Raw genomic sequence first — 26,229 nt, 5'->3', positions numbered from 1 at the left:
TAAATAAATAAAACTAAACATTAGTCACATTACAGACACAGGTGTTGAGCATTTTTCCCTCAACCTTGCACATTTTTGTGACAACTGTCATCTCCCTAACATTTCTGTAGCATCTTGACAGCTTTGTGAAGGGCACGGGCACGTTGGAAAAATGTATAAAAGATACTTTGAAGGACTCTTAATTACACCAAACCATTGCTTAAAAAAGGGAGTAAGAAGGAAGGTAAAAGATAAAATAAAACAAAAACAATAAAGGAACTGTGGAGGTAGTTAAAAAAAATAATATATATATGCAGGTGTACTACAATAAAATCATAAAGTGAAGTAATGTCAAATGTGTGTAAAATTAAGTGCTAGGGTTAGGTTTAGGTTTAAGGTCAGGGGTTAAACAAGCTTCTCCTTGCACTTTATTATTTGTTATCTATGTCATTTGAACTGCAAAATAAATAAAACTAAACATTAGTCACATTACAGACACAGGTGTTGAGCATTTCCCCTCAACCTTGCACATTTTTGTGACAACTGTGACATCTCCTTAACATTTCTGTAGCATCTTGACAGCTTTGTGAAGGGCACGGGCACGTTGGAAAAATGTATAAAAGATACTTTGAAGGACTCTTAATTACACCAAACCATTGCTTAAAAAAGGGAGTAAGAAGGAAGGTAAAAGATAAAATAAAACAAAAACAATAAAGGAACTGTGTGTAAAATTAAGTGCTAGGGTTAAGGTCAGTGGTTAGGGTTAAATAAGCATTTAAATAAGCTTCTTCTTGCACTTTATTATTTGTTATCTTTGTCATTTTAACTGCAAAATAAATAAAACTAAACATTAGTCACATTACAGACACAGGTGTTGAGCATTTCCCCCTCAACCTGCACATTTTTGTGACAACTGTCATCTCCCTAACATTTCTGTAGCATCTTGACAGCTTTGTGAAGGGCACGGGCACGTTGGAAAAATGTATAAAAGATACTTTGAATGACTCTTAATTACACCAAACCATTGCTTAAAAAAGGGGAGTAAGAAGGAAGGTAAAAGATAAAATAAAACAAAAACAATAAAGGAACTGTGTGTAAAATTAAGTGCTAGGGTTAGGGTTAAGGTCAGGGGTTAGGGTTAAGGTCAGGGGTTAGGGTTAAGGTCAGGGGTTAGGGTTAAGGTCAGGGGTTAGGGTTAAATAAGCATTTAAATAAGCTTCTTCTTGCACTTTATTATTTGTTATCTTTGTCATTTTAACTGCAAAATAAATAAAACTAAACATTAGTCACATTACAGACACAGGTGTTGAGCATTTTCCCCTCAACCTTGCACATTTCTGTAGCATCTTGAAAATCTCATGTGTTGGTAAACTAACGTTAATAAAACATATTATTAATGCAGTCAGCTACATTATGTGAACAAAAATAACAAGTGCATAACTCAGCGGTGCTGATACAAGACTAAAAGCTCTTGTCCACATGAGAAATATCGTCACACTTTGATAATTAAATAGTTTGTTTGGGAGTTTTGGGATATTTTGTAGCGGTTAGCATGCTACGCTAAAGAGGCTAGCGACGTTCATTACTGTATTACATGCGAAATATTAAACACAGCACGTTTATAACCGGGTTAAAGCAACATACAGAAGGGGGTTTAGTTTAATACAAACACGCTGTTGTGCTGTTGTTTTATTTTAAAAGTGTCGTGAGACAAAAAACTTGTTAGCAGCTAGCGTGCTAACTTAGCTGCTAACTAGCACGCCAAAAAAAAGCAAACAAGATGTTGATGACAGACGTGTCACCGTGCGGTCTAGACACAACACAGCACAGAGGGAGGTTTGTTTTTAAAGGGGTAAGATGCTTGGGGTTGGTTTGACAAGTGAAAGGAAAAGCTAATGTGCTAATGTGACAGCGGCATTTAAAGAAACGAGTCAACACGGGGCCTTAGCGCGGCGTGTCAGCGCAACATCTCGGCAAAGCGGGTCATGAACTCATAAACACAGTTTGTACAAGTGGTGGAGCTGTTCAAGGGAAGAGAAAAAAAAAACAACCACAACAAACGACAGATTAGAAAACAAACCCCCGGAATACCGTTTTAGCAGCCTCAGCCCACGTCCTGCCCTTCTTCTTCTTCTGCCTCTCCCTCATTGTTGGTGTCTTGTTGTTGTTGTTGCACAGTAGTGTTGTTCAAATTGTGTCAGCTCCAGTTGAAATGTTGCTTTAGTTACCGCGTAAGATCCACTCCGTCTGCCATGTTGGACTTACTGTAAAGAGTCATGTGACTCCAGAGGAAACGTCATCTTACTGTATGGAGCTGTCATGTTTAAAGTCTGCAAGTTTCCCCCCTAATAAAATAGATTAGATATACTTTACTCATCCCACCACGGGGAAATACACGTGTTACAGCAGCAGAGGAAAGTGTAGCATACACTACAGAATTAGAAAAAAAGTAGAAAAAGGCAAAACAAACAAACAAACAAACAATAAACAGACAGAAATATCTATAATGTACACAATAAACACAAAAAACAATCAACCTTCAAAAACAGACAAGTACTGAGGATAAAAGTGTAAGAAATATTGCAAAGAAAATGACCATGATACAAATATAGCTGTCATGTTTAAAGTCTACAAGTTTCCCCCCTAATAAAACAGATTAGATATACTTTATTCATCCCACCACGAGGAAATTCACGTGTTACAGCAGCAGAGGAAAGTGTAGCATACACTACAGAATTAGAAAAAAATAGAAAAAGGCTAAACAAACAAACAAAAATACAATAAACAGACAGAAATGTACTTGTTACAGCAGCAGAGGAAAGTGTAGCAAACACAGAATTAGAAAAAAGTAGAAAAAGGCAAAACAAACAAACAAAAATACAATAAACAGACAGAAATGTACTTGTTACAGCAGCAGAGGAAAGTGTAGCATTCACTACAGAATTAGAAAAAGCAAAAACAAACCAAACAAACAAACAATAAACAGACAGAAATATCTATAACCTACAATAAACACGAAAAACAATCAACCTTCAAAAACAGACAAGTACTGAGGATAAAAGTGGCATGATGTATAAAAAGATTATTGTTATGTAAAGTGACCATAGTGTAAGAAATATTGCAAAGAAAGTGTCCATGATACAAATATAGCTGTCATGTTTAAAGCTGTCATGTTTAAAGTGTCCCCCTAATAAAACAGATTAGATATACTTTACTCATCCCACCACGGGGAAGTTTACTTGTTACAGCAGCAGAGGAAAGTGTAGCATACACTACAGAATTAGAAAAAAGTAGAAAAGGCAAAACAAACAAACAAACAAAAACAAAACAAAAAATACAATAAACAGACAGAAATATCTATAACCTACAATAAACACGAAAAAACAATCAACCTTCAAAACAAACAAGTACTGAGGGTAAAAGTGTAGGAAATACTGCAAAGAAAGTAACATGATACAAATAGAGCTGTCATGTTTAAAGTCTGCAAGTTTCCCCCTAATAAAATAGATTAGATATACTTTACTCATCCCACCACGGGGAAATTCACGTGTTACAGCAGCAGAGGAAAGTGTAGCATACACTACAGAATTAGAAAAAATATGTAGAAAAGGCAAAACAAACAAACAAACAAGCAAAAAAAACACAATAAACAGGCAGAAATATCTATAACCTACAATAAACACAAAAAACAATCAACCTTCAAAAACAGACAAGTACTGAGGATAAAAGTGTAAGAAATATTGCAAAGAAAGTGACCATGATACAAATATAGCTGTCATGTTTAAAGTCTTCAAGTTTATATTTATATTTATAAACCTGTCAACTGTGACCAGGATCACACAGGGGAAGAGGACGGCAACAGCTCCTTAGGGGAAGGGTGGGTGAAAAAATAAATAAAATAGATTAGATATACGTTACTCATCCCACCACGGGGAAGTTTACTTGTTAAAGCAGCAGAGGAAAGTGTAGCATACACTACACAATCAGAAAAAAAAGTAGAAAAGGCAAAAACAAAAAACACAATAAACAGACAGAAATTAAACAGACAGAAATATCTATAACCTACAATAAACACGAAAAACAATCAACCTTCAAAAACAGACAAGTACTGAGGATAAAAGTGCCATGATATATAAAAAGATCATTATAATGTAAAGTGACCATAGTGTAAGAAATATTGCAAAGAAAGTAACATGATACAAATATAGCTGTCATGTTTAAAGTCTGCAAGTTTCCCCCTAATAAAATAGATTATATATACTTTACTCATCCCACCACGAGGAAATGCACGTGTTACAGCAGCAGAGGAAAGTGTAGCATGCACTACAGAATTAGAAAAAGTAGAAAAAGGCAAAACAAACAAAAATACAATAAACAAACAGAAATATCTATAACCTACAATAAACACGAAAAACAATCAACCTTCAAAAACAGACAAGTACTGAGGATAAAAGTGGCATGATATATAAAGTGTAGTCTACAAGTTTCCCCCTAATAAAACAGATTAGATATACTTTACTCATCCCACCACAAGGAAATTCACGTGTTACAGCAGCAGAGGAAAGTGTAGCATACACTACAGAATTAGAAAAAAAAGTAGAAAAAGGCAAAACAAACAAACAAACAAAACAAAAATACAATAAACAGACAGAAATGTACTTGTTACAGCAGCAGAGGAAAGTGTAGCATACACTACAGAATTAGAAAAAAGTAGAAAAGGCAAAACAAACAAACAAACAAACAAAAACACAATAAACAGACAGAAATATCTATAACCTACAATAAACACAAAAAACAATCAACCTTCAAAACAGACAAGTACTGAGGATAAAAGTGGCATGATATATAAAAAGAGTATTATAATGTAAAGTGACCATAGTGTAAGAAATATTGCAAAGAAAGTAACATGATACAAATAGAGCTGTCATGTTTAAAGTCTACAAGTTTCCCCCCTAATAAAACAGATTAGATATACTTTAGCTCGCTCTCTCTCTCTCTCTCTCTCTCTATGCTCCTGAAAATTCCTACAGGTCTACAGGACATCTGCTGTATATAAAACACAGAGAAAATACTCACCTTATTTTCCTTACGCCTTTCTTTTGAATCCCTGCAGATCTCTTTAGGCTCCTGGCGTGTTGGGGTCTTTCTCCAAAAAACTAGAAGAATAATAAACAAACAAAAGAAAAAAAGTCAAGAGGTTCAAAGCAGGTAAGAAACCCCGGTGTGGTCTCCAATGTTACATAGCTGAATAAAAAAGTACAGGATATAATACTCAGTGTAATCACGACCCACAAATCTTCACCAAACACTGTGGCTAGTAGATTTAGATCTTCTGCTATGATTGTTGGTCGTCCCTCAAGACCAAATTATGCCTATCTTGCAATCATGCTTTTAATAAAACAAAGGTGGTTATTTTATGATTTATACAACACATGTCAGGGAACCCACTGATTTGTGTTATGGCATGAACAGGTAATACACTTTAATAAGAGAAGTTAACATCTATTCAGAAACCCACATACATGTCATGATATCAATATCTCTCAAATACCGGTTTTTATTTCTAAAGGTATATTTAAGTTCATGGAAATTTATTCCAGCGGCACTTTCGCGGGACTTTATCTTACATTAATTCACAGGTTCACTCTTATTCACACCTGACAATTTTGACCTTCATCCTCCAAGGTTTCTTAAAAGTTGGACAGTCATCGTGGCAGCTGGGTCTCTCAGGGTTAACTTTGTGAATGTTACTTCTTGAATTAACTCGTTTAAGAGTTCTTTAGAGTACTCTCTTGGTTAAATCCATTCACCGTCCTCACTGCTTTTTCTTCCGATCTGTGGCTCTGAATCACTTTTATTTCCCAGAGGCATTTAGTTTTCTGTTCTGTTATACCCGTGAAATTTAACTCTAGTAGGTGGAGGTTAGGGGTTAGGATTAAGCAGACGCAATTCAAGGGCCCGGGCACATTGGAAAAAATGTTAAAAGAACTTTGAAGGACTCTTATAACACCAAGATTGGTTGAAAATGAAAAGTAAGACGAAAGGACACACACACACTGCCACACAACAACTGTCACCCACACAACCCCCCCTAACACATAGTAAAATATGTATATTTGCGGTTTGCAGGTACTTCGTTGTCTCCTGTGAACTGTACCACACGCTACCACCCCTCCCCCCCCTGTGTCAGACGAGTATTTTTTTTTCCCCTCACCGACTGACTTTAGGCACACATTTACATAGAGTTGTATTCCGCGCTGTATACCCCACTACACGCCTTCCTTCCCCCACCCCCCAACCGACCCACCAACCTGAACCTCAGCACTCCCCACGTATAGTAACCACGCCCTGTCCACACACTCATTGTTGGTTGCTCCTCAGGTATCAGTGACACACTTATTCCCACCTATCTCCCCCCTCCACGCCTTTACCTCACACTCTTACACCGTACACCCAGTGCCTCTGACTTCCCACTCTCACGACTTCCTTTCTCAATCCCTGTCCCTCTCTTTCTTCTTCCTCCTTATTTATAGTTATATTCTATTCATATAATAGCGTTTTAATGGGATCGCCACATAGGTGTAATAAGAAAATGGTTAGCCCTAGTGTACCACGTGTAAGTTAAGGTGCTAGAAAACAACCCACACACACACACCACATCTTGGCTAATATGGTAAATATATCTATATATATATAGTAGTATATCATATATATAGTAGTAATATATATATTACACACACACACCACACACAACATATATATATATCTTATAATAATATATACACACACACACACACCACATGTCAAGGAAAAAACACAGTATAAAAACTACAAAATACATGAGGTGTACTTACAATCAATCATAAAGTGAAGTAAAGTAATCTCAAATGTGTGTAAAATTAAGTGCTACGGGTTAGGGTTAAGGTCAGGGGTTAGGTAAATAAGCTCTTCTTGCACTTTATTCTTTTGTTATCTTTGTCACTTTTAAACTGCCAACATAAAATAACAAAACTAACACTTAGTCACATACCGACACAGTGTTTGAGCATTTTCCCTCAAACCTGCACCTTTCTTTGAACATCTGTCATCTCCCTACAACATTTCGTGTAGTCTCTGGACAGCTATGCGGCAGGGAAGACACGGGCACCGTTGGAAAAATGTTATAAAGTACGTGTGAAGGACTCTTAATTACACCAACACCATTGCTTAAACAGGGGAGTAAGAAGAGGGGTAAAAGATAAAATTAAAAACAAAAACAATAAAGGAACTGTGTGTAAAATTAAGTGCTAGGGTTGGGTGTAAGGTCAGGGGTTCGGTTAAATAAGCATGTAAATACCCTCTTCTTGCACTTTCATTATTTGTTTATTTTTGTCATTTTTAACTGCAACAATTAAATAAATCTAAACATTAGTCACATTACAGACAACAGGATGAGCATTTTCCCCTCAACCTGCACATTCTGCAGCATGTTGACAATCCATGTGTGTAAACTAACGTTAATAAAACATATTATTTATGCAGTCAGCTACATTATGTCAACAAAAAAACAACTGCATAACTCGCGGTGCTGATACAAGGACTGAAGCTCTTGTCCACACTGAGAAATCGTCACACACTTTGATTAATTAAATGAGTTGTTTGGGAGTTTTTGGATATTTTGTACGGTTAGCTGCTACGCCTAAAGAGGCTAAGCGACGTTCATTACTGTATTACATTGTAAATATTAACACGCGCCGTTTATAACCGGGTTTATTTTTTTAAGCAACATCCAGACAGCGGGTTTAGTTTATGTGGACACCGCTGTTGTGCTGTTGTTTTATTTAAATTGGCCGTTTGACTGACAACAAACTTGTACGCAGCTAGCGCTGCTAACTTAGCTGCTAACTAGCCACGCCAAAAAAAAAGCAAACAAGATGTGTGACAGACGTGTCCACCGTGCGGTCCAGACACAACACCACAGAGGGAGGTTGTTTTTTAAAGGGGTAAGATGGTTGGGGTTGATTGACAAGTGAAGGAAAAGTCTAAGTGCTAATGACAGCGGTTAAAGGAAACGAGTCAACACGGTGGCCTTAGCGCGGCGTGTCAGCGCAAACTCTCGCCAAAGCGGTCATGAACTCATAACCACAGTTTGTACAAGTGGTTGGAGCTGTTCAGGGAAGACGAAAAAAAAAAACAACACAACAAACGAACAGATTAGAAAACACAACCCCGGAATACCGGTTTAGCCGCCTCAGCCCACGTCCTGCCCGTCTCTCTGGTCTGGCCTCTCCCGCATGGTTGTGGATCTGGGTGGGTGTGTTGCCACAGAGTGGTCAAAATTCGGGTCAGCTCCGGTTGAAATGTGCTTTAGTTACCGCGTAAGATCCACTCGTCTGCCATGTTGGGACTTACGTAAGGATCATGTGACTCCCGAGGACAGTCATCTTACTGTATGGAGCTGTCATGTTTAAAGTCTGCAAGTTTCCCCCTAATCAAAACAGATTAGATAACTTCACTCATCCCACCCGAGGAAATGCACGTGTTACCGCAGCAGAGGAAGTGTGGCATACCTACAGAATTTGAAAAAAACGAGAAAAAGCAAAACAAACAAACAAAAATACAATAAACAGACAGAAATGTACTTTTACAGCAGCCGAGGAAACGTGTAGCATACACTACAGAATTAGGAAAGAGTAGAAAAGGCAAAACAAACAAACAAACCAAACAAAAAATACGCATCAACAGGACAGAAATATCTTAAACCTACAATAACACGAAAAACAATCACCTTTCAAACAAACAAAGTACTGGGATAAAAGTGTAGGAAATATTGCAAAGAAAGTAAATGTACCAATAGAGCTGTCATGTTAACGTCTGCAGTTTCCCCCTAATAAAATAGATTATATATACTTTACTCATCCCACCACGAGGAAATTTACTTGTTACCGCAGCAGAGGAAAGTGTAGCATACCTACAGATTAGAAAAAAAAAGGAAAAAGCAAAAAAAACAAAACAAACAAAACAACAAACAAACAAAAATACAATAAACAGACAGAAATGTACTTGTTACAGCAGCAGAGGAACGTGTAGCATACCACTACAGATAGAAAAAATAAGTAGAAAAGGCAAAAAAAAAAAACAAAAAAAAAACACCAATAAACAGGACAGAAATATCTATAACCTACAATAAACACAAAAAACAATCAACCTAAAAAAAAGACACAGTTCACTGAGGATAAAAGTGGCATGATATATAAAAAGAGTATTGTAATGTAAAGTGACCATAGTGTAAGAAATATTGCAAAGAAAGTGACCATGATACAAATATAGCTGTCATGTTTAAAGTGTCCCCCTAATAAAACAGATTAGATATACTTTACTCATCCCACCACGGGGAAGTTTACTTGTTACAGCAGCAGAGGAAAGTGTAGCATACACTACAGAATTAGAAAAAAGTAGAAAAGGCAAAACAAACAAACAAAAACAAAACAAAAAACACAATAAACAGACAGAAATTAAACAGACAGAAATATCTATAACCTACAATAAACACAAAAAACAATCAACCTTCAAAACAGACAAGTACTGAGGATAAAAGTGGCATGATATATAAAAAGAGTATTGTAATGTAAAGTGACCATAGTATAAGAAATATTGCAAAGAAAGTGACCATGATACAAATAATAATATTATTGCGAGAGTAGTGACCATAATATAAATAATATAACAAAAGTAAGTGACCATGATATAAATAATAACTGCAAGGTATAAATGAAATAAAATAGAAAAGAATTGCAGTGAGACATGAACAGGAGACCACAACATGATCAGGTGGTGCAGGTGTAAAGTCTGAAACACAGTAGACAGTTCAAGATCATTTCAGTCTGTTTATTTCCATGTGTAAGCAAATGGCACGATTTCACAACTATGAAAAAATAAGGCAGTTAATCAAGAGAGCGTTGCAAGCTTTCTTTACATTACATTTTTTTGGCTCACAATTACATTAGCTAGAAATTGAAGCAACAGTTCATCAAGCATAACAGGCTTAAACCAGGGCGGGCCCCCTCACACACCACCACATTAGTCTAATATTCGGGGCCCTCATTTCTCATTGATTTGGCAAAGATCAGGTACATTTTACAGGCTTTTATGTTTTTTAAAAAATGTGCGTGTGAATGATGTTTTAATGTGTAAAAAAAAAAAAGAAAAAAAGTACAGTACGTTGAAATTTAATTAAATAAAAAATTGCAAAGATCCTTCAAACTGTACTGTGTGTCAAACCTGTTTTTTTTTTGTTTTTAGAAGCTGTGCTATTCATTGAGACTGACTAAGCCACGAGAGAAACTACAGGCAACTGTAGGCAAAAATGATGAATGCCTTTCCGAGTAAGTTGAATACATGCTTACTAAAGTGAATATTTCTAAAAAGAGAGAGAGAGAGAAAGAGAAAAACAAACATTTTTAAATCAAGGCATAAGATTTTCCTCCATGTCTCCTTTGTGCCATCTTGAACTAAGGCCAGCCCCCCTGTGTACAGATGCGTCGACACGTATCAGGGGCTTGTCTGAACTGGATCTCCGTGTGGAAGATAAGCAGCGGAGGATGGTCTTTGTCTCTGAGGAGAGAAACTCTGAGATTCTGATGTCAGAGCAGTGGACGATGAGGATGACGTGACGGATGCTGCTCGCGGTGCTTGATACCTGTGGACCATAATAAACAGAACAGATTGACTTATTATTAAGGATGCAGTATGTTTCACCTTTACTATATCCACGTAATGACCAAATGTATCCGCAGGATTTAACAGGGTTGCATGTAAAAACAAACTTGGTCAACAGAAATGTAAAGTACACGTGGTTTGTAGTTAATTTACATGTGTAAACAATTAACTGACAACTAATTAATACTTATAACTGCATTTTAGTAACTCGGATTGGCCTGTTAAAGGAACATAATTCGTTCCATATCTTTTAACTGCTATCCCATCTCTAAATATATAAGACGTCTGGCTTTCTCAGCTGCTGTCTCACCAGGAGTGTGACTTCCTGACTCGTGACGACGCGCCGCTCCTCTCTCTAACGGGAACGTTTGCCAGGATGTCCCGTATCAGTCTGGGGGAAAAGGCTCTCTCCAGGTGAGTGCCATTAAGGTTCAAGGTGAACATGGTCGGCGGAGACATGTCTAACTCCAACAGCATTATATTCTCAGCCTGTAAAAAAAACAGATCAAAGTCAATTTGTAGTTATATTAGCAGGCACAAAAATCTATTCACTTCCATCGCAAAGCTTCTATGGTGAAGCAATATCGATGGTTCACTGGCGTTGAGATGAAATTGTGAATGGTTTCCATGGCTACAACCATATTCACATCCTCCAGGAAAGAAGGAAGGCTGTGTCACATCTCTTTTCTTTTTTAACCAGACCGTCCGAGCACTGACCTGGTATCTACACGGGGCCCCGGTTGCCGTGGCAACAGCCATCTGTGCATATTGGCTAATTGGCCTCTTGTATCCCACAGCTGAGAGAGGCCTTCTCTTGACCTGAGTGGGTGCACTGGGGATAAGAAGGGGGGAAACGAAGGATTTAGATTCAGTTTAATACACTTAGACTTGGTTTGGCGATTAAGATGCAACTTCAAGTGCCCCCATATATGTTTAAGACAAATCTCCCCTGTTATCTACCACTCAGTGAAGACAAATACCAACGGTGTCTGGTTCTCCTTTATATAAAGATATCCGTTTCTTGGAAAGACAGAGTGCATAAATTATCTATAGCATGTCAGGTCAGATTGCAGTCTCCCTGTGTACGATTGAAAAGAATTCTGACTGTGGCGACTCCCAGTGGTTATACTAGAACAGACACTGGGGCTGACTAATGCCAAAAACCTAGGCCATGCTATAATAACAAATATTACTAGAGTAGATTCTGTTGCATTATCAAGCTATGGTTTTTGGAGGAGCTCATTTGTGTTCAGACAAAAAGCCAAAATAGCTCAATATTGCTGTTTGACATAACTTCAGCCTAAATTAAATACATAAAAAGGTCTGTCCAAAGGTATTTATTAGTTTCTGACTCTGGGGAAGTCGAAAAAACATTCAAATTCCCCCAAACTACTGTATGTCTGAACTATATTTTTAACCAAATCACATGCTGTACATTTAGGTTTTGGTAACTAATGTAATATTTTTTCCACTTCCCTTCACTGAGCCCACCCCCCGTCATCAAGAGGCATGCCTCCCACTTTGCTGTAGTCTAATATGCCTGCCTCATCTATTTATACTATTCTGTTGCTGTTTTCCTACCGCCTGCAGAGAAGGAATGTGCAGGTTCAGTCAGGTGCAATATATGAAGGTCAAAAGAGTCAAAATAACAATAGCCAGTTTTAAATGTTTAATTATTTTTAAGAATAATGGTCTATTCAGGTAACTGATGGTGCAGAAATGTGTATCTCTGCTGATCAAGTCATGCATTTCAAACACTAGGCTGACGTGTTTATTTACTGATTGTTACTGATGTGCAGTTAGTTCCAGAGGATTCTTCTTTCTCTAGTCTGTCATTGACAGTAGCTTATGTCAGCAACATGCAATGAATCCACTGACCTCTCTGGAAGGACCGGTTGGAGTCTCCATTGATCCTCCTCACTGTCAAAGTGCAGCCTGTTCATGATCTTGTTCTTTTCCTCTGGAGGTATAAAATTCTCAATCAAGAGATATCTGAAATATGAAGTACATGTTTGTGTCAGCAGGGATTCAAACAGCAAAATCAAATAATATGTCACTTTCTGGAGCACTGATATTAAATCAAACTTCTTATGTCTTGAAAATGGCAGAACTTATAAATAAATGAATTTAATGTAACAGTACAAGCGCAGTTGTATTTTTTCATCCCTCTATCCTTTAAACAAACTGCTTACCAAGCAGCAAAACTATTTCTTTCCCTTCCATCCTGACTGAGCAGGAAAATCATCAAATTAAGAACAAAATGCTCTCAAACAATATTGATCAGTACAATACTTAGACACACAGCACGGCTGTTTTTGCTCACAACATAAACTTAAAATAAAGCAGTTTTAGTATGCTGCCATATTGCACAATAGCAAAAATATTAAATGAACTCGATCTCCGATGTCAGATGTATTACTACTACAACACACTACCACACAGCTTTTACTGCATTTCATTGATTAGATAACGCTCAATACATAACAGAAATTAATTGTGGAAAACATTTCATGGCAGTATGATCGAGTCTGAGAGCGTCCAGGTATAAATAATGTAAAATCTATAACCCTCGAGTCTTTATGACCACAGAGTTTTAGCACCCTTGGCATGATAAAATTATGTATTTGGTTAACTCCTTATTCTAAAGGGCACAATAAAAATGTATATGCATGGGAAGAAAACAACACTGCATGTAGCAAGTACTGAGTATGTGCAGTACTCACTTGTACTTGAGTTCTCTGGTGAGTTCATTCTGTGTCTGTTCAAGCTCCTGTCTGGTCGTGACGTGTTCGGCGATGACATCTTTCATCTCTCCCTTCACCATCTGCAGTTTGGAATACAACTGTACAGAACAGGAACATATTAATCACCGGCGTCACTCCAGGATGACTAGAGGAAAAGCCCACCGGGACGTCCAGAGAAACCTGAACTTTTTATTAGTTGCAAATAAGATCGCATGATTAATTGCTTTTCGTGATTGTGGCGTCAGCGGGTGAGTCATCTTACCCTCTTCAGCTTCTTTGTCTTGACTTCCACCTCATGCTGCAGGGAGGAGAACGTCTCCCTCATTTCTACCGTCTCCTCGTCCTGCAACATCATCTGCTGCTGGATCTCTCTCTCTCGTCTTATCTGCAAACCAGGCAGAACGTCAGAGCTCCGTAAAAAAAAAAAAAGACAAACACAGACAGTAATTCCCTTAAAAATAATAAAGGTTGTTTTCAAAATGTGTGGAAGGTCAGATAACACATGTTAAGTAACACACAGTGAGTGTTATTTCATGTTTATACGTACCTGTTCTGCAATTTCTTGCCTCTTCAGCTCCAGCATCTTTTGCTGTTCATTGGTGTGATCAATTATAGTCTTTCCTCCAATCAGGAGTTTGCTCTCCATCGCCTGCGAACAAAGACAATTAAATATTTATGTAAATTTCTTTTGTGTCTCATTCGTCAGACACTGTACTGGATCACAACAAAGCACGTGCTCTTCACAAGTACCTTATATTTCTCTATGATCTTCTCCAAAGCATCTTGATCCCACTGCACGTCCTCTATGCTTTTCCTGTTGTCACTCAGGTGCTTTAACTTCTCAATGCCTCCCTGGCAGCTCAGCACCTTTGGGATGTCACCTCCCTCTTTCAGGTGATGTTTTACCTCCTGTTCCTCATACAGAGCCTTCCACACATCCCCATCCCTCTCCCTGAGGATCTCCTCTTCCATGCCGGCCATACTTTTACTCAATCTTTTGCTGTCCCTTCTCCTCCTCCTCTCCTTTGCGAGCATCCCTCGCTCTTCTAGCTGCGCTTTCAAGCGTGCAATCTCCTCCTGGAACTCCCTCAGCAGGGCATCTTTGGGGTCCTCATTAATCCGTGGTTTGTTCTTTATGTTCTTGGCTCTGCTGGCGTACCTCAGCGTGGCCAGGGATTCGTCAAAGTTCTTGTGCGAAGGCCCCACTGTTGCTATCATGACTGTCTTTGCATTGCCGCCCAGTGAGTCCTGGAGCAGGCGGGTCAGTTTGGAGTCCCTGTATGGGATGTGGGTGCTCTTCCCATCCACCAGAGCTGAGATGACATTCCCCAACGCTGAGAGGGACAGGTTGATTTTGGCTGCCTCCTTCAGTCGCTTCCCTTTTGCGCCCGTCTTGCTCTGGCGCTCGCTGCCAGCCAGGTCAACCATGTTCAGCTTCCCAACCCGGATGTGGTCCTCACCATCTGGCCCTACTTCACTACACTCCACAGTTACAACAAAAATCGCATGAGACCGAGAGCTGCGTTCGTTCATGTTGGTGAACCCCACAGACCTGGACTGGTTGCCTATGTTCATCACATGTTCGATCTCAGCGGCGTTCTTTGTGACCACCGAAGACAGACCTTTCACATAGACGCCACAGTCCGGATTCTCTTTGAGCTCCAGCTTCTTGTTGTTGTCTTTGCACAGCAGATCTCTGATTTCCTCCTGGTAGATCTCAAGGTACGACGACCTCACCAGGTATTTCTGGTTCTGAGTTCTGGATATCTGTGTGAAAATGTGCTGAAATGAATTTGGTATAACCCCTCTCATGTCTGGGTCGTTTGAAACCCCCTGCATGGTGTGCGTTTTACCTGTCCCAGTTTGACCATAGGCAAATATGGTCACGTTGAAGCCTTGGAGCACGGACTCCACCAGAGGTCTCACCGCATCATCATAGATGTCGCTTTGTTTTGAATCCCAGCCGTACACGGAATCAAACGTGAATACCTTCATTGGATCATCAGGTGGTGCCTTCGGGTTCCTGATGGTGATCTGTCCCAGTTTGTCATCCATGACCAAAATGCTGTCACACTCGGATGCCTGCTCTCTCTTGCTGAATGGCCGGCAGCGGACCACCACCCTGACCGCCTCGCAGTGTTTGCTTTTAGACATTTTTCTTTTGGAGTCAAAAGGACTAAAAGCGACACGTTAAAAAGGCCATTTCCTCGGGTGGGGCCCACAGATTTTCTTCTTCTCCGTACAGGTGCAGCAGCAGCATCAGCATCAGCGTCTATTTTTATTTGCGGTCAGACAAGACGAGACGCACCTCATGCGCGCCGGGTGAACGCAGCATCTCCTCCTCCGCCCTGAGCATCTTTCAGCAAAAGAAGCGATGTCACAGGATATTAAAAAGGATGCTGCTGGAGGAAAAACACCCAGACAACCCCTCCTCCTCATCGGCCCAACCCACACAGCCTCCCCGCGGTACACACCCTGCTCTGCGGACAATGGAAAATAAGACATGTGACCTGCGCAATGGATTGGATTGGATCAAATGTTCTCCTGGCTCCGGTCTAATTCTGTAAACGTGATAAATTACCAACCCAACTAACACTTGAATGCACCTTAAGGGAGAAAAGAAGCTGATTTTTTTAAGTTTTTGATTCAATAACAATTTTTTTATTCAGGCTTCACATTTACATCATTGTTCCAGCCAGGCCTTACAGTCTTTAATGTACAAAAAAAAAATAAAGAAAAGACACTCGCTGAAGCAGTTTGTAGACATTATGAATAATGAAGAATCAAATTTGCCAGTTGGAAAATAATTTAATTCTTCTGCATCTACAGTGTGAACAATTAGCCTCCATCTGCTCTTCGATCTATACATCAAATAAATCAATAATGTTAAAGTACAAAAAGAAAAAAAAAAACATTTTCTGTTGATCAGACGCTCAGTTGCCGGTTCATTGGGTCCATCCATCTAAATCTAATAGGTCAGTCCTGCCAATAAATCTGAGGCTTCCTCTCCACCCCCTTTATATCAGTAAGTATAAACACAAACAACAGAAACTGAACACTGCATGATAGTAGGATTTATTGCAGGCTGCGTTCCATTTAGCTAGGTGTACCCAATGAACTGTAAACCGAGTGCACGTTGAGTTATGTTTGCCCGCCCACTCGTGATATAAACGTAAATAAATGCACATTCTAGCGGCTGGAGTTCAATCGAACGCTACAGGCACACGCGGTGGGGTCGGTCACTTGTGAAACCTCTTGCTGGGATCCTTGGCGTGATCCAGTAGGAGCTGGCACGGCGTGAAGGGAGCTCCGTAGACGGCTTCGAACCGCCTCATCTTCTCCACCAGCTTGTCCGCACCGAAGTTGTCGATGAAGCGGAAAGGTCCTGGAAGAGGCGAGGTATTGTGTTAGCTATATAATCATAGGGATACATGTCACATGGTTTACAGTGATGCTCGTCTTTATTTGTCTATGAAGAGCTGCTCCGAGAAGAGGAGGGGTGGTTCATAAAGCAAGGGATGCTTAATTCTTCCAACATAATCTGGTTCCTTTTTCAGGTTTTGCTTCACCTCAAGATTAACCTGTGTCACAATCAATTTACTCAACTGTTTCTCCTCTTTGAAAGGTTTCCAGTTGTCAATTTTAACATATTAAAACACATTGGCTGAACTAATTATGAGCCTAAAGTCTGAGTTCATGTTTTAATTATAATTTAAGTTATATTCATAGTATTTTAGTGGGTTCAATCTATGTTTTTTTATGCACTGCACTTAAAATAAAGGTGGGTTCAATCTATGTTTTTTTATGCACTGCACTTAAAATAAAGCTAATAATCCAGTTTGAAACATGCCTGTAGCCTCATAGTAACAAACATTTTTCACAATCCGTTCCAATTAAATGTAAATAAAATTAAAGAAATAGACACTTGTACGTCTGGGCCTTTAAATGCAACAAGTAGAGTTGCTTTAATTTCCTTAAAAATGTATCTTCTTTCTAAAAAACAAAAAATTATCAGGCTGGGATCCTATCAGATGATTCAATGTTCAAATTCAAGTGCATCTTACACTGTGTGCAGACATTTTCACATAAGACTTTATATATTGCACTAGATAAAACAGGTAGGTTGGTCATTAAGGTCCTTATCTCATCCTAAAATGCATTATTAGGGACTGGTAGTTATCAGAAGACTGTGACTAAAGGCTGGACTCTGACCTCCGAGGCAGGGAGGGAATCCCAGGCCAAACACTGCCCCGATGTCTCCGTCCAGCGGGCTGTTCAGAATGCCCTCTTGCAAACAGAGCACGGCCTCGTTGGTGAATCGAGAGATGAGTCTGTACTGCACGTCAGAATCTGATGACCTGCAGGAAGATGTTCAACATGTTAATTTAACATCATTATACATTTTTATCTAATGGGCTTTAATAGCTTTTGTGATGAGCATTGTAATTTATTAAAACGCTCCACAATGAGTGTTCAATTTACTGCATTACTACTCATGTAATTATCCAGTGTGTCAACTTACACAGCAGGATTTGGTATCAATCTGTATTTCTCAAGGATTTCTCCAATATCTGGGTTGACCTCTCTGGTCTTGAGTCCTGGCTGGTAGACGTAGCAACCCTTTCCTGATTTGCGGCCTTGAGAACACAAACATACATGTACGCATGAATTAAAAACTCACATTCTTTATCCAACTGAAACTGAGCACAATCCTTCAATGTGACCACCCGTACCCTTGAATCCTCTGTCCACCATGGTCTTCAGAACCTCCGCGTTTCCACCGCCAAAGCGGGGGCCAAAAGCTTTGCTGAGGTCCTCGGCCACGTGGGCGGCGACATCAATACCGACTTCATCGGCCAGCGTGGCTGCACCCACAGGGAAGCCAAAGCCTGTGGTAAGACCGTCTAACTTCTTGGGGTCCACTCCTTCCTGTAGGTTCAAATGGATGAATTAATAATACGTATAACCGCTATCCTGGAATACTTTGAGTGAGCTGACTGTCCATCGTAGGTCCTAAATACCCCATTTCACACTACAGTACATAAATAATATATTTCTAACAATGAGAATTACAATAAGCTGCATTTTCTCCTGAAATAATACTACTAACCTGAAGTAACCGTATTACTTCAGCCATCATGGGACCCAGACACCTTGTTGTGTAGAACCCAGGTCCATCCTGCAAAGAGATTTGTGTAATATTAGTAAGTGTCAGATAGTTTTCACCCCAGAACCGTCACTGAACTGAACACCACGCTATCCCAACATCGTCAGAACACTTCACACTTAAAGACTAAGAACTGGACAGTCGCTATTATTGTTATCATTGGATAAAGGGGAAACATAATGCTCACCCCGACAACAATGATGACTTTCCCTTGCTTCAGACCGACTGCCACAGCAGAGGCTGTGGTGTCCTTTGACGTCTGATCAGTGGTTATAATCTCAAGGAGCTGCATCTTGTCCACTGGAGAGAAATAGTGCATTCCGATCACCTGAAGAAAAAAAAAAAACTGAAAATATTCAGAAACAGTTTTTTTTTCTTTATAGAAGCATTTTTTAAATTACAAAGTTAAGCACAAACCTTGTCTGGTCTCTTGCTGGCAGCAGCAATATTCTTGATGGGCAGAGCAGATGTGTTGCTGGCAAATATGCAGTGAGGGGGAACAACCTGCAGAGAAGAATTTGTTAGATCGCAGCTCAAAGTCACAGCTATGCTGACAAGTCTACAGATGAAAATATCACAGACTGACTGACAACAGGCCTACTTTCAGTGACACTTACAGCCTCCACCTCCTTCAGGACGGCATGCTTGATTTTAATATCTTCAAACACAGCCTCGATAACCATGTCCGCCTTTTCAAAGCCGCTGTAATCCACTTGTCCAGTCAAGTTAGACAGTATGGAGTCTCTCTGAAACGACGTGATGCTCTTCTTTTTGGTCTTGTCGTTAAGCCTGGTGAAGAATAAAAAGTCAAATCATTCATCAACAAACTCTGCAATCACACTTTAAGTCCCAGCACAGGTATCCTACAAATGTACAACTTTCAAATGTCATACCTGTGTGTGAAAGTCATTAGACTTGAACTGTATCAACCCAACGTACAGTCAGGATGCAGATTAAACACATTCTCCAGAATAAAGGCCTCATATCAAAACCCACCCTTTGTAAACCTGCTGTTCTCCTCTGCCCAGTCCTTCCAGAGTGGTGTCCTTCAGGATTGTGTGCACACCTTTATCCACAGTCACCTGGGCAACACCTGCCCCCATCAGACCTGCTCCCAAGATGGCAAGAGTCCTGGTGGCAAATAAAAAAAAACATTTTATGTACGACCTAAAACAGCCATGGATAATATCCTGTTTGCAATCAGTGTAAGGGCATTTGAGACCAAATCAGGTGCAGCAGTAAAAACAATTAGGTTGTGCCATTTATATGCAGTGACCTGCAAGAGGAAGTTGAAACAGAATCAGCCTTTGGAGAAACGTAAGCTGATGTCACGATGTGCTGACAAACCTGCCGATCAGACCGGTCAAACCGCTCCACGGTCTGTCTGAAACATTATGCAAACCGGGCGCTATCCTGTCAGAGTTCATGGACGAAACTGATGAGTTGTGTTCTCACTTGGTTTACGCCTTGTACTCAGCTTTGACATCTGTGTCTGTGGCTTGCAGTCTATGTTGCAAAATAGCAATGCCAAGAAGTTTCTTTTGCTTTGTGCTGATTTGTTTTCAGAGTTGAGCGACGTAGACAGTGCATGAGACAGAGGGAGCGCCTGAATCGAGACAGCCGGTTAATCAGAGGAATAAAAAAAAGCCACAGCACCTGATTTGGTCTGAATGCAGCCAGAATGTGTCATCAAGAGTATCAGACCTGCCTTTGTCATTGGTTAACACAACCAATTATTTAACCATGACCAAACAAACTGGTCTGAAATGTCAAATGCAGGTTGAACGTGCGTGAACTGCTCAACATCACAGCGATATCCACTTACTTCACTTCTTTCTGGGGAGCTCCAAAGCGGTTCTTCTTGCATGCAACTTGACCATGATAGAGACCAATCAGAGCTGCTGATTCTGAGGTTTTTGCCAACTGACCAAAATTCTGTGACAGACACGAAAATTGTTGATGGTCACTTGCACAATGTGTTAATGCAAGTACTTCTACATTTGCCAATAATGTAGGTAGACAAACCTTACCTGAGACTCGGCTAAGTATCCAGCAATGGGGCCTTGTTCTACTCCGGTCTTCACACACTGAACACAGGAAATGATAAAAAATGTCATGATCAAATATTCATATTTAATAAGCTGTGGACAGTGGATGTGGTATTTAACTTGACAAATAACTTATCAAACAGTCACGTCATCACTATTTTACAGACTAAACAGATACAGCTGACGAGAATTTGAAATCTTTAATTTCTCCTGAAAAACCAAGAGAGAATTTTTGACTTACTTCAATTATTTTCAGAGGTGCTGGATACAGTCCCTTGCTCTGCTTCATAACTTTACCGTGGACAGTTTTGTAAATTTGATTCCGTACGAACTCAATACTCATAATGTAGTCTTGAATTTCTATGGACGAAGAACATCAACGTTAAAATGCAGTATTTATATATTTTTTTTATGATGAAATAAACGTTGACTACAAAGAGTCAAATGCTCAATAAATGCAGCACGACTTACTCTGCATCCTGCCTTTCTCTTTGCGGAGAGGAATCGTCTTATTGACGATCCCTTTGGCACATTCAATGGCAATTTCCTCAAGGTAGTCTATTGTCCGTTCCTCTGGACTCTTCAGCCCAGGTCCTATAATACAAAAAAAAAATATGCAAAGATTAATTTTAGATGACAATTTTTGCAGGTGGTAATACTTCACAACACATTTATATAAGTCACGGTAGCTTACCTAGAGTGTCTACAAGTTGGTCAACGAGCCCCATCTTCTTGGCTTTATCTGCTCGGATATTTCTTCCTGTCAGCATCATGTCAAAGGCACTGGGTAGACCGACCTAAAGATTATAAAAGATAACATATGTGAACTGATTTATCATCAATATTGAGAATCTGTTGTGTGTAGTGCATGAAAAAGAAAAATGTTCCATGTTATCCTGCACTTAAAGGACCAGGTTGACAGGGGGATCATTTGTTTACTGGCTTGCAGGGTCTCTAAAGTGCATGTAAACATCTTAATCCCATTAGGAGAATTAGCCAGATTATTTTGCATTACCGTCTAGCCTTTTTAAATCTTGTCCCGACACAAGACATTGTGTTATAGGTAAGATATGATGACTTTACATCCAATGATCCTGCATTATGTATGTGTTTGTACTTAAATTAAGTCAAACATTGAGCATCACCAATGGAGATTTAGGTACCAACCATTTTGGGGAGTCTCTGAGTACCACCAGCTCCAGGAAGAAGACCCAGCATCACTTCAGGAGTACCAAGAACTGTTTTCTTGCTCTTTGTTGCAACTCTGTACTGACAGGCGATGGCAAACTGAAATGCAAAAAGAGCCCATTAGATAACATTATTATCAAACATCATAGTCAAATACAGTCAAACATATAGTTTTTTTTTTATACCTCCAAACCGCCTCCTAAACAAGAGCCGTTTATGGCAGCGACAATGGGCTTGGGAGATTTTTCGATCCGCTCGAACATCTTCTGCCCTTCCTGAGAAAGTTTGGCGACCTCTTCTTCGTTCTTACAGGCCTGGATCATGCTGTTAACAGACGTATGAGTTAGCAGTTGAACTGAGAAGTTAAACTTTTATTTAACTTTAAAAATACACAAAAAAACAAGTGTCTTTGTATTGGATTTTTCCAGAATCAAACACCAAGAACAACACTGTAAGTAATGTAACTAACTTGAGCCATGTTGTGAGGTTGCAAACTGTTAAACTGCAAAGAAGACAAGACCGTTTCCCAGAACAAACAACTCTCCTGCTACTTTACCTAACATCACAACAACCGGATGCACCAAGCCGGCATTGAGAGGCTCAAGAAAAGCTTCTACCCTCAGGCCACTAGGATCCTAAATAAGGACACTGCTTAGGACTCTTTATTCCTTGTTGCTATCGTTATGCTGCATGTTATTTTTTCATTTAAAGAGCCTGGTTTGGGTACAAACAGAGTGAAAAGCCGACAGATCTGAGGATTATCAGATTCGAATCACATTAGTCCACCTTTAATGAGACTTCTCTTACTTAATATCAGCTCCTGCGATGAAGCATCCCGGCTTTGAGGAGATGAGGACAGCGCTCTGAACGGCGTTGTCGGCCCACACTTCATTCATCACCTCTGCCATCTCGTTTTGCATTTGGATTGACAGTGTGTTAACCTGGGAAAGGGGGAACAATTAGTTTCACATTACAGCCGCATTATTCATCAGCAAAACAAACAAACAAAGTCACGTTCGTCACATACCTTGGAGTTCGGATCATTGATCCGTACGACAGCAACGTCGCCCTTGACTTCATAGTTCACATGGGTGCGGGCTAAAAATAGAGAAATGAGATGTGAGGAACTAACTGTGTCAGCGCACAGGCTGACCTAGTTTTTTTATTTTTTATTTTTCACAAATGCACAAGATTCATTTGCATTAACCTGTTTTTAAATGTTGTATTCTGGTAATTTGACACTTTTATGGTTCTTTTTTGTTTGTTTCTCTTATTTGCTGTCTACCTTTATTTATTGTAAGGTGTCCTTGGGTGACAGAAAAGCGCTTTGAGAAATAAAATGTATTATTATTATAATAAAAATAGTTACCTAACATTGCAGGAGCTACTGAGAAGGTACGATAGGTGCCTGTGAAGAGAAAAATGACAGTCAGCAATACAATCATCTATCATGTGACCAACATATTGCAGAAATCCTGCTGCAAACTCACAGTATATATATAAAAACACATCATATTACAACATGCACATGATCATGGTCCCATAATGTTGCCATGATGACCTCAGAAGGTCTCGGCCATGCTGTGCAGCTGAGGATGACCCTTCACCTACATTCTCCGCCTGCCATTCAGACACACACAGTCCATACACTCAATGGCACAAGCCTTCAGAAATATATATATAATATATCTAAGCATGACTTCATGTGGATATTTTACAGTCAAACCAATTTAAATTGAAACTTTTTAAGTTTGACGCACAGCTAGCTCCCAGCTAGCACGGGTAGCAGCCTTTAAAGTTTCTCCGCTCAGATTAAAAGTTACTAAAAAAGTTAATAAACTTTAATTAAGGTATAAGTTTGCCGAAGAACCTCGTGTTTATGTTGTATTAAAGCTCACACGTACACATATCACACCATTCATGCATTAGGTCAAAGCTAATCACCCGTCCATGCTACCTAGCAGGTTTCCCATCCTCGTTCACCTGCGATTCTTCTTCTTTTGCTGTTAAATATTAAATGTTTTAGTTTCTCACCTGCATACAGAGCATATCTCCGTGATGTCAACCTGGAGAGAACACCAAGGGCTCGAACACCAGCCATCTTGGGAGCGGAGGTCAGTCAGTGTGCAGTGAAGTGACGCTAGCTGGGTTAGCCTGTCAAAGTGCTATCATTGAAAAACCGAATCATTCCGAGAGGAGGGGGAAGCTGATTGGCTGTTATTGAAGATGCGCTCATTTCATTGGATGACTCTGAGGAGCTCGCAGCTCATTGGGTATTCAAGGACTACAAAACGCCCCCTCTCGCAGCTCATTGGGTATTCAAGGACTACAAAACGCCCCCTTTACCTAAGACTACTCCTGAAGCCTGAATTAACCGGAAATCCTTTTTGTTTTATTTTTATAACTTTTTATTAGTTTTTTCTTAATAACAGAACACTATATAATATAATAATAATAATAATAAGAATAATAATAATAATAAATAAATAAGAAGTTTAATTGTATAATGCACTTTACATTTGAATCAAATCTCAAAGTGCTACAATACACACGCAAGGTATATGCACACAAAGCAACAGAAAAAAACAAATAAATCACAATAGAAAAAATCATGTCAAATACGATAAGATGTGGAAAAAAGGAAAGTTTTAAGTCCTTTTTTTAAACTTTCAAGAGTCTGAGATGATCTGAGATGGTCAGGGAGGGCGTTCCAAAGGCGGGGTGCAGTGGCACAGAAGGCTCTGCACAAATGCACATATGCACAAATAGGGCACAAAAAACATACAACTTAACGTAAATTAAAGACAGGATTGTGCATCATGTCAAAATAAGCACATCATACGTAAAAATATAAGGATGCTGTTTGAAAATAGGGGAAAGATTAAAAATAAAACACATAGCTGAGCCACTTTCTCTTCAAAAATATCAGTTTGGTTTCTTAGTTTAAATGTAATTCTCTCCATAACATATTTATATATATTGTAAATTATTATTGTTGGTTTGTCTTTCTTAAGCCATTTTCTGGTCAGAGCCTTTTTACACCCCACTAACAACACTCTCAACAGGTATTTGTGTCGCTTTGCATATTCTAGATCACATAGGTACATGACTTTGAAGTTTAAAAAGCATTTTCCTTTTAAAAACTGTCTCCAGGACCCCAAGTTATAAAGTTATATTGTCATTTTTCCATTTTATTCGGAAAAATATCAGATACTGTAGTCGATATATAAAATTGTAAAATACAACCAGACTTATTGAAAGCAATAGCAGCATGTTGCCACAGGGCGGTGGCATTAATCCGTTTAAGTGACTTCAAACTATATACAGGATATAGAATAGAATAGAATACAATAGAATAGAATAAAATAGAATACAATAGAAAGCGTTTATTGTAATTGTACAAAAGACATACTGTAAGCACAACGAAATAACAGGGGGCTTCAACGAGGTGCTGGTCCTAATATAGGTAGTAGTATACAAACACAATATAAATACAAATGCAAAAATAAAATATATAACCTATACAAAGAAAACAGGGTGCATTCTTGCTTGTATTTGCATAGCAAAGGGTAAAAGCAGTTACACATATATTGCACATGAGGTTATTGCGCGTGACACACAGGTAAGAGTATTGCACAGGAAGTTATGAAGGTAAAGTTATTGCTCAAGAGATTTTGCATGTTGGGGGGCTAGTGCATGTGTGCATTCAGGATGGTTATGGCTTTGGGAAAGAAGTTGTTCTTGAGTCTGTTTGTATTGTTTCTAGTGCACCTGTGGCGTCAGGTCAAACAGGTGGTGGGCGGGATGGGTATTTGGAAGGAGGTGGAGAAGTACAATGTTAAAGTTTTTGCAGTTTCACTCATTACATGCGACTTAATGGACTAATTTCCAGACTCTTTGGTTTTGTTTTTCCTACCTTACTGTTGTAATTCTGTGTCAACCTCTGTCTCAACAAATGATCTGTACTTCTAATGTATGTGTGTGTATGTGTGATGACACACACAGGGGTGTGTGTGTGTGTGTGTGTGTGTGTGTGTGTGTGCATGCATTTTTAATTTCTACAAAGGTAGGATGGAGGTCATTGTTGTTACTGTGGGGTAATTTGGCCCACAGCCTCTTAAATTTGTTTTATGGTTAGAAGTTACTTCTTTTGTTTTGTAAAACAAAATAATAAAATATAAGTCTCAAAAAAAAAAAAATACATACAGAATATTTGGCCTTGACTGAAATCAAAGAGTCTAATCTAAGAGATCTATCTTGTTGCCAACATATTGCAGAAGTAAGTAATGTTATGTTAGCCTGACACCATCCTAGGTCCTATTTTTCAAGATATTACTATTTGTTAGGACAAGATTGTAAGCAAAACATCACGGTGGAATTCAATGCAATGAATAAAGAGAACGAT

General features: G+C 39.2%; 3 protein-coding genes across 4 annotated transcripts in view; all 3 read right to left on the bottom strand.

Moving 5' to 3' along the window:
• The window catches only part of asxl2 (ASXL transcriptional regulator 2), a 16,845-nt gene extending 14,487 nt beyond the window's left edge, over positions 1 to 2,358 (bottom strand). For both annotated transcript variants that reach the window (XM_019277868.2, XM_019277869.2), the window contains exon 1: positions 2,071 to 2,358. In XM_019277868.2, coding sequence (XP_019133413.2) covers positions 2,071 to 2,127 — 57 coding nt within the window. In that variant the 5' untranslated portion in view covers positions 2,128 to 2,358. The remainder of the gene's footprint in view (positions 1 to 2,070) is intronic.
• Positions 2,359 to 9,940: 7,582 nt separating this feature from the next.
• Positions 9,941 to 16,081, bottom strand: LOC104929998 (kinesin-like protein KIF3B). Its single transcript, XM_019277899.2, has 8 exons — positions 14,172 to 16,081; positions 13,969 to 14,070; positions 13,684 to 13,806; positions 13,401 to 13,519; positions 12,556 to 12,669; positions 11,395 to 11,509; positions 10,988 to 11,166; positions 9,941 to 10,657 (listed from the first exon to the last, which is right to left on the bottom strand). The coding sequence occupies exons 1-8, from the start codon at positions 15,573 to 15,575 to the stop codon at positions 10,510 to 10,512; spliced, it is 2,304 nt and encodes a 767-aa protein (XP_019133444.2). The 5' UTR covers positions 15,576 to 16,081; the 3' UTR covers positions 9,941 to 10,509.
• A 128-nt stretch (positions 16,082 to 16,209) lies between these two features.
• hadhab (hydroxyacyl-CoA dehydrogenase trifunctional multienzyme complex subunit alpha b) lies at positions 16,210 to 24,014 on the bottom strand. Its single transcript, XM_019277900.2, has 20 exons — positions 23,859 to 24,014; positions 23,194 to 23,232; positions 22,852 to 22,922; positions 22,632 to 22,765; positions 22,010 to 22,148; positions 21,804 to 21,923; positions 21,331 to 21,433; positions 21,108 to 21,230; positions 20,878 to 20,996; positions 20,619 to 20,675; positions 20,414 to 20,523; positions 19,585 to 19,719; positions 19,206 to 19,377; positions 19,006 to 19,092; positions 18,776 to 18,916; positions 18,532 to 18,600; positions 18,155 to 18,350; positions 17,944 to 18,058; positions 17,634 to 17,779; positions 16,210 to 16,806 (listed from the first exon to the last, which is right to left on the bottom strand). Exons 1-20 carry the CDS (start codon positions 23,923 to 23,925, stop codon positions 16,661 to 16,663), a joined length of 2,289 nt encoding a protein of 762 aa, XP_019133445.2. The 5' UTR covers positions 23,926 to 24,014; the 3' UTR covers positions 16,210 to 16,660.
• Positions 24,015 to 26,229: the final 2,215 nt, after the last annotated feature.

The sequence above is a fragment of the Larimichthys crocea genome, chromosome XXIV (assembly GCF_000972845.2).
Source record: "Larimichthys crocea isolate SSNF chromosome XXIV, L_crocea_2.0, whole genome shotgun sequence".
In the NCBI taxonomy this organism is placed as follows: domain Eukaryota; kingdom Metazoa; phylum Chordata; class Actinopteri; family Sciaenidae; genus Larimichthys; species Larimichthys crocea.
Note: the sequence above shows the minus strand (reverse complement) of the source record. Positions and strands in the feature narration are given on the sequence as shown.

Coding starts and splice junctions, on each gene's coding strand:
- LOC104929998 (XM_019277899.2), bottom strand. CDS start 15,575: ATGTCTAAAAGCAAACACTGCGAGGCGGTCAGGGTGGTGGTCCGCTGC. Junction 13,520..13,683: donor AGACAAAGAAGCTGAAGAGG/GTAAGATGACTC, acceptor TGTTCTGTACAG/TTGTATTCCAAACTGCAGAT. Junction 11,167..11,394: donor GGGCCCCGTGTAGATACCAG/GTCAGTGCTCGG, acceptor TTTTTTTTACAG/GCTGAGAATATAATGCTGTT.
- hadhab (XM_019277900.2), bottom strand. CDS start 23,925: ATGGCTGGTGTTCGAGCCCTTGGTGTTCTCTCCAGGTTGACATCACGG. Junction 21,434..21,803: donor CTCAGAGACTCCCCAAAATG/GTTGGTACCTAA, acceptor TATAATCTTTAG/GTCGGTCTACCCAGTGCCTT. Junction 18,601..18,775: donor AAGTCATCATTGTTGTCGGG/GTGAGCATTATG, acceptor ATCTCTTTGCAG/GATGGACCTGGGTTCTACAC.